We start from the raw sequence: 14,640 nt of genomic DNA on the forward strand, positions 1-14,640 counted from the left end.
GGCTTTGGGGAAAAAATCAAAATTAAATCAAAATCTCTTGGGTAGGTGTCCTCTGTAGGTTTAGGCTTATTACATTGCCCTTAAACTGCAATATTTGTGATTCAGGGACCCTTGCTGCAGCTCTCTCTCTCTCTCTCTCTCTCTCTCTCTCTCTCTCATCTTGTCATTGCTTTCTTAAAGGCTTTAAAATACTTTTTTTTTTAAAAACTGTGTCACGAGTCAGGTTGGACATTTGGACTCATACTCAAATATCTAGTGCTTCTCTTGTTAATAACTCACAACTCCAAGCAAGGGCAGAGATCATCTGGGCAAATTTCCAGCCAAAGATGTGAATCCCAAAAGGAAATTATTGGAAAAGAAAAAGAAAAAAAAAGGACTTTTTTCTTGTTTTCCTCTTAACCTAGCTAACACAGCTAATACAGTATCCAACCACCATCTTAACTCAACCGATCAACTTTTTTCGCTCTTCCCTCTAGAAATGAGAATTATTGAACTAACTGCACATCTGCAGTAACCTGGACAAAGCTAGTCAAACGGTTTCAAAATGTGAAAACACTATCCAAATATCTACATAAATGGACAGCTGGTTAATGGTTGTAGTCTTTGCAGTGTGTTCAAGTGCAGAACATGTGAGCCAACATAATTGGACACAAGAAGTGTTGCCTTTCCTTCACTTGAGGCAGCAATTCACTCCCACCCTGAAGGAAGCAATCCACCATTTTCCGGCAGGCAACCATGGCATCAGACTTGGAAGTGTAGGTCGCAGTCTGATGAAGCCAAAAGAACCATATCATCTGCAAAAAACAGAGAGGCAATTCTGAGGTCCCCAAACGGGACACTCTCCTACCCCCAACTGTGCCTTGAGATCCTGTCCACAAAACACACCAGAGCCTGAGAAGTTCTTCCGGAGGTGGGAGTTGAAGACCTTCCTGACAGGAGCCTCAGCTAGTGTTCCTAGTTCACCCTCACTAGACGTTTGGTTTTACCAGGTCTGTCTGGCAGCGTCCCCCCATCTGATCCAAATCATTCCCGGGTGGCTATCAGAGTCTAGCCTCTCCAGTAGCTTCATTCCAGAGCCAATGCTGCACGTGGAGGTCAGCCCATATACATCTAGTTGGTAATGCTCCACCTTGCTCAACTACAGCAGCTACTTCCCCAACAGAGAGATGACCATCTCCCTAGGACCAGTCTACAATTCCAGGGATCAGCAAGCCTAGGTCCCTACCCTTGCCTGCCACCCGGTTTAGAGCACCTCACCCCAATTCATAACCCTACAATGGTGGTTCCACGGGGTGGTGGCCCCATGCAATTTTTTTCTGGCTTTGCCCGCCTCATCGGTCAAGGCCAAGCCACCAGATGCTCACAGTTGAGCTCTCCTCCCAAGTCTGGCTGCAGGGGTGGCCTGGGATTCCTTGGTCCCGGCAAGATGTCACATCTCCGAAAAAATTAAAAAATGAATCGCTCTTAGTCTGGCCCCTCCCCTGGGACCAATTTGCTTTGGGAGACACTGCCATGGGCTGCTGCCCTTCATCAACACCGCTCCCAGGGACAAACCTATCCACCACGTTAAAGTGGCGATTCCCAGAGGAGATAAAACTGTAAATTTCCTAATGTACAATATGACAGTTGTCTAGAAAATCAGCCATTGTAACAAAAAAGTTCTTAAATGTTTGTTTATGTTCAATATGTTGACACACACGGACTCACCGAGCTCCGGCAGAGAAGCAGTTGTTGCGGTTTGGGTGGAGGCAGAAGAGCGAGGCCACACAGTAAACACAGCACAACAACATGGACAGCAGCCGCCTCTTTAAAGACATCTTCAGTCTGGTAGAAACACAAAGGCAGTCAGTTTCCCTGCTATCAATTTCACAGTGTCTACCACAGTTCACACATGAAAAGGAAACGTATATTGGTGCAAACACTTATACTGTAGATGAGAACACTTTTTTTTTTTTTTTTTCTTTTTTCATTTGTGAAATGTGAATGTGGCTGGTGCACAGGAAGAAATAAAACCCTTTCTTAAATTCTAATTTCTTACATCTGGCATTTTACGCCCGCCCAAATTATTCAAAGTTTCCAATACATTTAGAATATACTTATTTTGAAACTTTTGTTCTTTACAGATTATGAGTTTGTAATCTTTGTTCACTATACTGCCCTTGGGTAGAGCAAAGCAAAGTCTTCAGCAAGATTTAAATTAAAAGGTGGACCGACGTTGTCCTGGTCTTGGTTTTTAGCTGGGTAGGAGGCTATATCTGTGTATCTTAATTACCCTTTAATTTACCAGGAAGTCTCTTGACTTACTTCATCTTTTCTACAAAAGAGACCTGGCCAGAACTGCCAGTGCAGTTAACACATGAAAAGTCACATAAAGAATTAATTTACAACTTTCATATTGAGCATATAGCACAATAACACTAGGCCTGAGAGACAAATGTGGGAACTGGTCTATTTACAGCTTTTACATTCTTAACAAAACAAGTTTTTAATTAGGCGTTTGGGTGTGTGGTATTACAGCAGTATTTCCAAAATAAATTGGTCTGATAATTGATTCCAGTTCCAGGGTGCGCAGTACAAAAATGCAGTTTTGCCAATTTCAGAACACCCTTTGGGGACATTGAAGGTTATCTATGTGGATGGTCTGATCTATAAAACCATCTGAAATGCTGTTACCAGTATGTTTATACTACCCATTCATGTTAAAAGAGGTTGTAAGCACAATGCCAGTCTTATAGTTTGATTCATTTAAATAACACACCATGGGTAACATGGAGTCCTATTCAAAAAACAAATTTTTACAAGTCTAACAGTTTATTTTTTTACAGTTGTCCTCAGTGACACCAGGACAGAATTGAAGCAGCAGGGTTTAAGAATGAAATATGAAGTCTGGAACATTGTGAGGTGAAACTATAATAAATTTGGGATTTTGGTCTTGGGACAACCCCAAAAGCTCTGACACAACCCAAACTCTGCTGCAGGCCATATTGATGTGGAACAACAGTAGGAAATAGCAGCTAAACCCTGCTCCTGCTGAACACCACACATCGCCCTGACAGCTTCACTGACATAACATCATCATCATCACCTTAACAATCCTGCCCGAAGAACTTTTTCCTGACAAGTTCCAAAACTGGAGAACTCCTCACTTTGGCTCAAAACACTCAGCAGTTTCTTCAAACCAGATCCCAAGCTGAGGTGGAGTTAACAAGTTTCCGTCACAGCGGGTGGAGGATGGCGTTGGCAGAGGTGTAAACAGGATCCCGGCTCCCTGGGTGCTGCTGGGCACTGGGCACAATTACTGCTGACCCACACTTTGTTTTGAAAGGTCCTGAAAGGTCTAGCAGGGGTGAATAACATTCCTACATTGTGTGTCTGCTGGAGCTATTTTGGTTTGTCGGGAGGGAGGGGGTGTGAGAGGTAATAAAAAGAGGATCTTTCCTCTCAGGTTGCTTTGGACTCAAATTGAACCCGGTGAAAATGTGCTCTGCTGCTCTGGGCTGGCTGGGATTGCAGTGTTGAAGTTTGGGGATGTGTTTGTGGGACTGGAGGTGAAGGTGTGAAAACACTGTCACAAAGGGGTTAACACATTCAGTTTTTTCAACCAATCAGTTCTTTTTTTATCACTCTGTAGCAAATTTTTCCTCCTTGGTCCAGTTATGTTTAACTATCAGCTTATTTTTATCAAGACTCTACAGCCATGCTAGTTGCTCTGTGATGCTGCACTTAGGCACAGCAATGTTTAAGCCAAATGCTAACATCAGTGTGTCAACATGGTCCCTATGATAATGTTAATGCTGATTTTAAATGCTGATTTTTAGTAATGAATGTTTTTTCACCATAAATAGTGTGTTAGCACGCTAACATTTGCTAATTAGCACTCAACAAAATGTACAGCTGAACGTTGGACAAAATGAAATTTTCAACAAAGTTACAGGTCAAAGACCTTTTTCACTGCAGACATTTGACATGTAACAATGGCTCAGTTCCATCACATGCCCCAGTAAGGCATGCCAGTGAGCCAGCGTGCACAATATCAGGACCCTGCGACTAGCTCACCTAAATGGAAAGCGGTCATTTGTAAGGTTATCAATTACACCCGTGCTTTTCCTGCTGGCAAGTCAACTGTCTGCTCTGAAAAGGGTCTATCATGTGGGGGACACGAATGTCTGCAACAAATGACATTGGCAGTCCGTACAGTAGTCGTCAAGACATTTGACTCTGAACTAAAAATGTCAACCTGCTGGTGGTGCTAAAGGAAAAGTCAGGGGATTACTAAAGTCACTAGGATTCATTCTCTGGGAACCATGAATGTACAATGTTTTTTAGCCAATCCATGTAACAGATTTCACGCTATTTCACTGATTAAATGAAAACTCTGACTCACTGGTGGCGCTAGAGGAACTGTCTGAGGATCCACAAAAGTTATTGAGATTCATCTGCCAGGGACTTTGATATCTGTATACCCATGCTGCTGGCATTGCTAAAATCTCTTTTCTGTGTCCTTCTCCTTGATTTGTTTTTTTTCCTGAGCACGTAGTTGGCATCAAACCCTGATTTGTACAGTGTATACATCATTCTCTTTTACTCACACGTGTTTGATCCTAACTGACGCCTATACCGTGTGCAGGCAAGTGTAATAAACATAATTTACAATATTTTGCAAAATTATCAGAATAAATTCTGCGAAGAGATTCCTCTTACACTTATATACCAGTGAAATTAAATAATTAATGAGCAAACAAATGCCACAAAAATATTAACATTTATCTCCTTGTTTCATATTTGCAGACTTTTACTTCTTTAAAGCAATAATACGTCGCAGAATCTTAACAGTCCCCTTTTTTATAGAATATCTGCAATTAAATAAACTTTCAAAGAGACGTAAGTGGTGGTTGTACATGTTAGGTTGAGAACATGTTTCCTTTTCTTAAAATATGAATCATTTTCAGGACAGTTTTGCGGCATCTTTTTTACTTTCTGAAATTTTGATGATTGAAGAGTTAGGTCCAGCTCCGACATCCTGTTTTAGCTGGAAATCTTTTTTCGCTTATGGCAGCAAAAGTGAAATGCTGTTTTCTTGTGTCAAAGCTAAAAGCTCATTGCATACACATAATCAGGACTAATCATTAACCAGTTTAAGTTTAGGTAGGGATGTCTCAGATCACTGCATTTTGTGTTTTTCCCTAAATATTTTCTCTCAGGGCGTACTGTAGCTGCCACTCGCCAGTTTGTGAAGCTGGTGTGATGCCAGATGATGTTTTGAGTGAGTGCAGCGAGAGAGCATCATTAGCCAGATCTATTTGTGTGTGAATCCTGGTGGAAAATGGTCCCATCATGCCAGATGTCTCCTCTGGGGCCTAAAGAGGACGGCGGCCAGCAGGGTTAGAGTTTAACTAAGCCCATTCAGCTCTGTACACTACACAAACACGGCTGTAGCTGCTTGTGTTTTATATTACTGAATGAATTTTACCAAACCAGCAGATAATTTTTGATCATGCAAATATCAGGGAACTCGTGGACATTTTTTTTACACCATGCTCAGTGAAGAGCCAGAATGCGGTCCACGTATCTCTACCCAACTCCACTGCAACATGTTCCTGTACATCACTGTAGGACACTCATCGACGTTAAAGCCGCAACCCTGCAGAGTACGCACCTCGCTGGAATACACATGGGGATAGGAGGCTATTGCACTTAGGTTCAATATACTGTGCTTTCTCCGCCTTGTGTAAAGGGCCGTACCTAAGTGATTTTTATAAACTGAAGGAATCAATAAAAGCATCCACATCTTACTTCTTACATTACTCTACAAATGTGTGATACGTTTAACGAGCAGCATCTAGTTGAATACTTGCTCAAAAGTTGACAAACTGTGCATTTATTTAAAAGCACCGAGATTCATGATTCCAGCAGAGACAACTATTTAAAGATCCAACTGTAAATGCAACAAATTTTGTTTATTTTGTAACAGGAGCCTGTAAATTTGGTTCAGTATCGCTTTGTAACTGTAAACTCTGAGCGGAAACACCAGAATTTTAAATTTGCAAAAATTTCTACCTCTGGCTGGGGTGGAAAAGTTGGAATATCACCTTGATGGTTGGCGGGACCCACAGCTGAAATGTGTGTTCTTTCCTCCGACGGCCACAAAGGGGCAACATGAACCACTTTACAAACTCGAAAAACAAACTTTTTCTAGCGACACAAAGGTGAGTTTTATTCTTTGTCGAAAGTGTTTTCGAACAAGAATTTTTGGTTTTGTAAGAGAAACTCTGAACCAGCCCAATATAGATCAACCTGCCCATTTAGCCATTCGTTTATTCAGCATTCATTTAATTTATTTACATTCATTTATCTATTCCCCATTATGTATGGTTTGGCTTTCTGCATTAAATTAACTAAAAATAAACCTTAGTTCAAAAAATCTTCCTGATTAAAAAAGATAAAGAAAGTAAAAGTGATGATTGAAAACACAGATCTTCATGCCTGGGTGAGAGCCAGCAGGCAGACGGCTGGGGCAAGGTTCAGTCCCAGTAAGGGGAACAACAGCAACGGCTAAGCAGCGGAAGGGTGCTTATGTGTTTGTGGAGCTGTGTGTGTTCGTCTATAGGCTGTATGTGTGTGTGAGAGAGAGAGGGGAGGGGTTAGGCGAGACCTGCTGATAATGCTGCGAGTGTTTCTGTCCTTCTGCATTTGTTTGTGGGGATTTAAAGGACAGTGATGAGGCCGGTGAGATCGAATGGACGTTTTAGGATCATGTTGACTCTCTAAAACTTTGAGACCGGCCGGTGTGGAACCATTACAGGACACTGGATTAATGTAACAAGATGATTTTGGCTGATGAGATTCTTCATCGTAACAGTTTGATGCCTGAAGTCTTTTCTACTTGAGTGTAGTCACATGTTTCAGCTACTGGAACAAGTTATTTGACATGATATTTGATATTTCAGAATAAAATTTTCGCAACAATATTTACACAGTCTTAACCTTTCTTAAAGTTTTGACCTAGTTTGTTTTTGAGCATTTGTGGAAATCTCTGTGTCTTTTTTCTGAGATGGTAATTAACTGCTGGTGCCACATTTTGTGTTATAATGGACAATGGCTGTAACGGATAAAAGCCCATCTCAACTGCACAAATGCTTGTAAATTTCACCTTTAAATCTTTTGGGTTTTTTTGATATCAACATGTCCTATTTGACTGGACAAGCAAGCACTGAGTCTTCCGTTAGCATGACTCCTGACTGCTTGGAGTCCGACGAGCCGACGACCCAAAGCGACGTGAGGCCTCGGGTGATGGGTGTGATCCTGAGCATCGCCGCCTGCCTCATCATCCCCACCAACCTGCTGGTGGCAGTCGCTCTATTAAAGGTACTCCTTAAGAAGAGCAGCCAGAGCTGGTGCTTCGTCCTCAACTTGGCACTGGCCGACGCCCTGGTGGGTGTGGCCATCACTGGCCTGGCCACAGAAGACTTCAACAGCAACGGCAACAGTGTCCCTCAGAACCGGCACAGTCACGTTACTGCTGACCCTCCCACGAACGCCACACCTCTTGCTCAGGGGAAGACCCGGTGTTTGATGCGGATGGCCTTTGTGACATCGCCCTGCACAGCCTCCATCATGTCCATGTTCCTGATCTCACTTGACCGCTACGCAGCCATCAAGATGCCCTTGCGGTACTCCCTGCTGTCTGGTAAGGGGACAGCGGTGGGCTCCTTGCTGGCTCTGTGGATCAGCTCCTTCACTGTGGGATTCTTGCCAGGTGAGACCTAAAAAAGTACATCTGATTAATTAATTAATTGTATGTTTAAGAAAGAAAAAAAAAAGCTGCCGTTCAGTGTGAAATTACATTGCATTTAAAAAGTGCAAGTTGCTGTGCTGCTGTGACATTTCGTGATGCAACAAGTACTGGACAGAAATGGTCCAGGCGGTCAAGTTTGAGTAATACCTTCATGTACTGAAAGGTTTATCAGACAGGATTTTCAACTCAAGCCTAATGGTTGCCAGGTAAACAGCAGTATTATGTCAATCATGCTACAATGTTATATGTGCTTGCACGTATTTGATCGGCCAGTGCAGTGGCCGATAACATTTCATTGCCTTGCTGCAAAAGTTAAAACAGGTTCAACTTTTCTGTCAGATGATCCTGTGTGTTTTTTTCTCCTGCGTTTTTTCAGTGGTCTCATTGAAATGAACAAAGTGGCTGCATTTTGTGATGCAGCGCATGCGTCTGGCACGGCCTGATCATCCACTAGGGGCCAAACTAAGTAGATCCAAATGTACCAATTTGACGATAGAACCGGCTCCGGACAGTGTTTTCACCAACCACAATGTGGGCTCATATTGGCAACTGGCTAGGCTACCTCATGCTGTTACCGTAGGAGGTAACATTTATCTATTATACTAACAGCATCTTGCACGAATGCATGTGATCTCTTGTCTTGACTACTGTAACACCCTTCTGGCCAGCATGCACAGTAAAATCTCTGCACATAGTCCAAAAAACACGGGAGCATGTCTGGTCTTCAAGCGGCCAGAGTCAACATTCTTACATACCTGTGGTCTCTAGCGACCCTACAAACCTTTTAGAGGAAAACAGCCGAAAAACAAAGCTTTTATCATTTTTCACATTTTGACACCAGAACACTGTCAAAAACAAACCATTTGAGTTGTACCAGGGAGCTGAGTGCTTAAATGAATGAAATTAATGAATTATAAAAGGTTGTAATGTAGTCTGGTTTAAGGTATGCATTTAAGGGTTAGGCCAAGAGGTCTGATTTGAATTAACAGATAGTGGTTGAAAATTAGTTTCACTGTGGACTTTTTGACCGCTATTAGCACTATGGAGCAGGTTTTTCATGAGTGCGCCCCCGTTTTGTTTATCTCATGCACGCGCACGAGGGCGCACACGCACGAATGCGTTCACATGGGTGACATGCATTCAACATGTCAAAGTTTGAAAATTCACCAACCAGCACCTCTAACTCTGACTAATTAACTTGTGTGTCATTTCTTTAGCCCACACTGAAAAAGAAATAGCTTTACAGGACAAACTATTTACGGAAAAAAATAACTAAGTTTGAAGAGAAGATGGGGGTTTCCCGTTTCCTTCAATACAGTTTTGCTTGGAACCAGTATCCCGTGGCCTCAGGGTACCAGAATCTGTTCAAGGACTGTTTTCTTGATAATCTGTGTGTATGCAGCAGTAGTGTCATATGTGAAATAACCCATGTCCTCTGCCACTCAGTCATGGTGCGGCAGCTGCAGGCGGAGGGCTACGACGGCTTTTGTGCCTTCTTCTCCGTCATCCACGAAGTGGGCATCATCGTCTTATTCAGCGTGTGCTTCTTCCCTGTGTTCTCTGTGTTCGTCTACATCTACCTGGACATCCTGAAGATCGCCTGCAGCCACCAGAAGCAGATCTGCCAAGTGAGGCAAGCAGGCTCCAGGACAGCTGACCGACTTTGCCATCAACCCTGTCAACATTACCACCACCATCAGCAGCTGAGAAGCGGTTACTGGAGTCATGTGAAGGCCCTGAGGACAGTGGCTGTGCTTGTGGGCTGCTTCTTGGTACTCTGGTGCCCCTTCTTCGTGGTGTGCATAGTTCACGTTCTGTGTAAAAGCTGTGAACTCACGGACGTGTTGGAGAATTATCTGTGGCTGCTGGGACTGTCCAACTCCCTGATCAACCCGCTGGTCTACGCCTTTTGGCAAAGGGAGGTGCGGCTGCAGTTAGCAGCCATGTTTTCCTGCTTTACAGGCAGGTGGGTGGCCGCTGGACCACCAGGTATCACCGAAAGATATGACCCTCAGTCACCTGTGCAGACTCAAGCCTGTGTTTCTGGTGGAGACAGCATTAACCCCTCGCTGTTGCGGCCAATTACCTGCAACAGCGAGGCTCACACTGCGGCAATATCTGCCACGACTAACTTATGAAAGAAACCGGGAAACCAGAGAAACTGTACAGAAATGTATAGATAGAGTGTCTCATCAATGTGAATGGTGATTTTAGAAACGCGGACTTGATTGATATTCCAGCGTGGCTTTAAGATCAGAGGTCTTCAAGCCAAAAATAAAAATATTACCATTAAACACGTTACTACTAAGTGTTACATTTAAAATAGTACACTGTTCATAATTCGTACAAACAGTCCTTAGCTAACTCCATCACACGTGCACCGTACTGCAGCAGAATCATTCCGTATCCTACAGTGCTGCCGGGCCTCAGCCCGATTCGACCCAAATCCTTCAGGCCTGAGACCAATCCATTAATAAAGTTTTAAAGTCAAAACTTTTGCTCCCTTTCTTTTACTCTAGCTTTTGAACTATCCATCATCATGTGTTCACTACTAATGAATCTTTAAAATGTGTTGGCAGTGAACAAATTACAAATATCACGTGGCATTCAAGGAAAATCCAGGTTCATTACAGCCTGTTTTTAGCCATGCTAGTGGCACGGCTGTGGGGCTTTGTGTTGGCCTGTCGGCTGGTCCACCTCTTTCGTCCAGACTGAAATATCTCAACAACTATTAGCGAGAATGTTGCGCGGACATTCGTGATCACGACAGTTTGAAATTTAATTACTTTAGTGGCCAACTGACTTTTCCTCTAGCGCCACCATGAGGTTGACACATGTGGTTTTGAGTAAAATGTCTTAACAGCCACTGAATGGATTGCCACGTTTGCCATGCCAAGTTTGGAACACACATTTATGCCCCCACACACGATGGACTGTAATCACTTTGGTGATCCTCTGATTTTTCAAAAATTTGATTTGTCCACACATGGGATTTACGCTAAAGTCTAAGATGGTGACCATGGTAAACATTATACCTGCCAAACGTCACCACAATAGCGTTCTAAGCGTGCCGCCGCGGTGGTGTTAGCATTTAGTTCAAAGCACGGCGGCCTCACAGAGCTGCCAGCGTGGCTGTCGACTCCTAGCCTTGTTGAAGTTTCGATCATTTCTATTAGTTACGGTGCAATTGTACACACCCAAAGTAATTGCTGGGAAGAATAAGTCAGACTGGGCAAAAAACACGAGCTGTCTAGTAATCGAACTGGATTTAAACAACGCCCCAGGGTAGCCAAACCTCTCTGCAAGGGAGAAGTCTGGGCTTTTCAGTCAGTTTACCTGCCAAGCGATGAGAACACAGTCTATCCACTTCTCCCTGGGGTTCACTTTGTTGAGTGACGGCGGGCTGGAGACTCATTAAAGTGACATCAGTACAGTAGAATTTACAGATTTGTTCCAGATTTGTGAGACCAAAAGGGTCAGAGGACAGTGGCAGCAGGAGGCCCGGTTTCGCAGGCTCTGGCATGCGCCACTGAGAAGTCAGCGAGGGGTTTAGGCCTGTCCCACTGTGGAATCAGTGAGCGCATGAGGGGCTTTCAATGACTTTATGCACACTTACTGCAAGTCTGATATCCCACAGGGACTTGCAGAGGATAGTGCCTGCGTGCAGCCTGGGGGAAAACACACATTAACGCAGGCTGTAATGTTGAAAATGAAACAAGAAAAAACCAACGTCATACTGAAACTATAAGAAAAAAGTGTTGCTAAAGAACCAGCATAAACCTCATTGGTGTTTATGACTTGTGTACACATTGGGTGGAAATTGTAATTACCAAAAATTTAAGTTTAATTTATTTTTCTGCAGTGGCAGACAGTGAATTTTGGTTCTGAGCGACCCTGTCGGGGCCGGTGAATTGACTCATTCGATATCTGTGTGGACCGGCACTACAAACAGCTCGTAATACCCATTCAGTAAAACGGCCACAATAGCCGCTTAGTCCAACTTGTGCTTTGAGCACTCCCTAGGTTACTCCCTGACTCTGTGTGTTACTCCGCGACGTGGTTCGAAGCACAGAGGAACATACACAGCGCTGGCATCAAAGGACCGCCTGCTGCAGGAAGTGTTTACAGTCTGGTCTTCTTCTACCACCGTATCGGAAAAGGAAAAAGGGAAAAAAGAAGGAGAATTCATATTTCAGTTTGGCCTTAGAAAATAAAAACAACGCTTTGACCAGAGAATATAAAAGTTATACTAAATTTAAACAGGGTAATCTTTTCCATGGTTGACAAAAGCCTCCGAGCGTCCAGAGCAAGTTTTTTTCTGGGCTACTGTTTATTTAATTTTTGTATCATTTGGGCAATTTGCGCCCACAAAAAAATACCAGGATCCAGTATATTCCAATAAATCAGCCGCTCCGCTCATCTGAGTAGTATGAATGAGATTGACAGAAGCCAGAGTTCAATAGGCTCGGCTGGGCACACAGTGACTGACACCTGAAGACCGCCAAAACCAAACGTCATATCAGTTTATTTTAACGCAGGTTAAACACTCAACGTAACATTAGCTAAAATACCTTTACTTGATTTTCTTTTATGACCTTATCGTAACCATGGTTTAAGTTTGCCTCCTGATAAAACAGAAGACCCGAGGTCATAGGAAGCAAACTCCAGTTTTCTAAGTGAAGATTAAAAGCTGGGCGAGTTCTAGGGTCCCATTGGGCCACTTTTTGTCAGTCCAATCTGGCATCACAGCTCAGGGCTTGGGTTGTAGGCGGGTCACTGACATGGGCCGTTGTCTTGCTGAAAGACACGACAGCGGGAATTCAGGATTCAACTGCTGACTCGACAAGTCGCCCAGGAATTTGTTTTGGTGAGCCCCTTAATGAAAGAAAACCAATGAACGCATGGGAACAAGCATCACAAAATTCCAAAACATTCAACGCTCATCAGGAGCAACCAATTATAAACACAGACATACCGAAAGGGATATGTAATTAAAGAGTAAAACGTAGACATTCAGAATAAACTAAGTTTTATATATTCACCGAGAAGCTCAGCTAAAGAGCTGTTTCCTGTTTAAAATATGAAGCATTCTCATCTTCTGAGGAGCTGAAAGCCTCCGCAACTCTTCCCACAATAATGCGAGCTGCAGAGGCTTTACTAAACCATCATTTTGACCATATAACCTAGAAACCAAATCCATTCGTTAAGTTCGAAATTTTCAGGTCTATCACCAGAAAATAGGAAACTCATCCTCCAGCATTTTACGTCGCAACGAATCACAGTTTTCGGCTTTAGATTTGTGATGTCTCCTCCGTGCCAAGTAAACCGAAGCAGGACGGATTACAAACAACATGCAGCAAAGGTCATGAGACAGACTGGAACCCGTGGCATTATACACGAATTACGTGTCACTTTGTTTTATGCTGCTTTATCACATCAGTGTGATTTAGTAGCTTTAAATTGATGTTTCTCAGATAGCAGACGAGCCCGCTGTTTATCTGAGCGGCCGCTTGCACATGTAATATTTTATAGCTGGATAACTATTCAGTCATGGAAACTTCCTTGGCTGCTTGAATCTTGATAAATGTGGCCCACTTTACGTGTCAGCAGTCTGTATCAACAAAGCAGTTACATCAGTTGATGCCAGGGATTTCTAGGTGGGGTAACATAGCTAACATTTACTTTAGCATGACACACCGTGGTTTGTCTACATAATCTTCTCAGGTGGAAATAGAGGAGACCGTTCTGTTTTTTGTTTTTGTGTTTTTTCTTGTGTATACATTAAAAAAAGGGCCTGCGGTTGTGAGCGTCACCACGTCGTTGTGTTGGGACCACACACATTAGAGGCAGTTTTCTGGTTTCATGCGACCTTTCGTCGCTTTCTTCAGTGCTCATCACGGCAATTGCTGGTTGCTGGTGACACGGTGGCGTCGCTAAAAAAGAAGCAGTCAGACGATCAGACAGGTTGAGTGAGTGTGACCGGTTGTTTGTCTCTATGTGTCGGCTCTATCTCTCACCCAGTGTCAGCTGGGACTGGCAGCTGACACTGCAACCCTCAAGGAGAAGCGGTACAGCTAATGGACGAATGCATGATACAGTATTAACATCATGAATTATTATTACAAGATTAGTACAGGAAATCAGCATCTTTACCATTTTATACTTCCAGGGAATGATGCAGTACATCTGCTGTGCAAAGGCAATCAAACTGTAACTGTGGAAGACCACTGCTAATTAATCTTAGCAGAGACGGCAAAAATGTTTTTCCAAAACTTCAGTATTTTTTGGTTTTCACAACCATCCACATTAGGCTTTACATTTTTTATTTTTTATTTTGAGCATGCATACTGACTGCTTTGTGTATAATTTATTTCGTCTCTTTTCTCCACCAGACGCCCTCACCGTTTCCCTGTTGCCCGTACCTGAAAGCGCACTTTTCCTGTCCAATGCAGGATTATTATAGAAATGTCTGAATTTTCAGTTTTCGCCTCCAGATTAAATGTCTCACCCTTCATCCAACTGCAGTAGTTTATCCACTGTCTGTTTGTTTCTCCTCCAGCCACACGGTTGTAGGAATGTTGCCACCTTCCCAGAACTGAGCGATGACTTTGGTGAGAACGATGTTGTGTGTGATAGTGACAGAAATGAAGGCCAAATTGAAGGTACAAATTAAAGGCATTTAATTGATACTCAATTGTTAATATGACTTCTCTACCCACCTCTGATGATGTGTGAGCAGAAGTCAATGGTAGAATAGCTAAGTCATTGTAAAAACAGAATTAAGACACACCAAAATGCAAAATATTTATTAACAAACTGCTGACACAAATGACTGAGAGCCAGTG

At 43.0% G+C, this 14,640-nt stretch overlaps 1 protein-coding gene across 1 annotated transcript; it reads left to right on the plus strand.

Annotated features, from left to right (window-relative positions):
- Positions 1-7,182: 7,182 nt before the first annotated feature.
- LOC120803032 (glucose-dependent insulinotropic receptor) lies at positions 7,183-9,933 on the plus strand. The gene is made up of 2 exons (XM_040151305.1): positions 7,183-7,756; positions 9,242-9,933. Exons 1-2 carry the CDS (start codon positions 7,183-7,185, stop codon positions 9,931-9,933), a joined length of 1,266 nt encoding a protein of 421 aa, XP_040007239.1.
- Positions 9,934-14,640: the final 4,707 nt, after the last annotated feature.

Source organism: Xiphias gladius, chromosome 17 (genome assembly GCF_016859285.1).
Source record: "Xiphias gladius isolate SHS-SW01 ecotype Sanya breed wild chromosome 17, ASM1685928v1, whole genome shotgun sequence".
NCBI lineage: Eukaryota > Metazoa > Chordata > Actinopteri > Istiophoriformes > Xiphiidae > Xiphias > Xiphias gladius.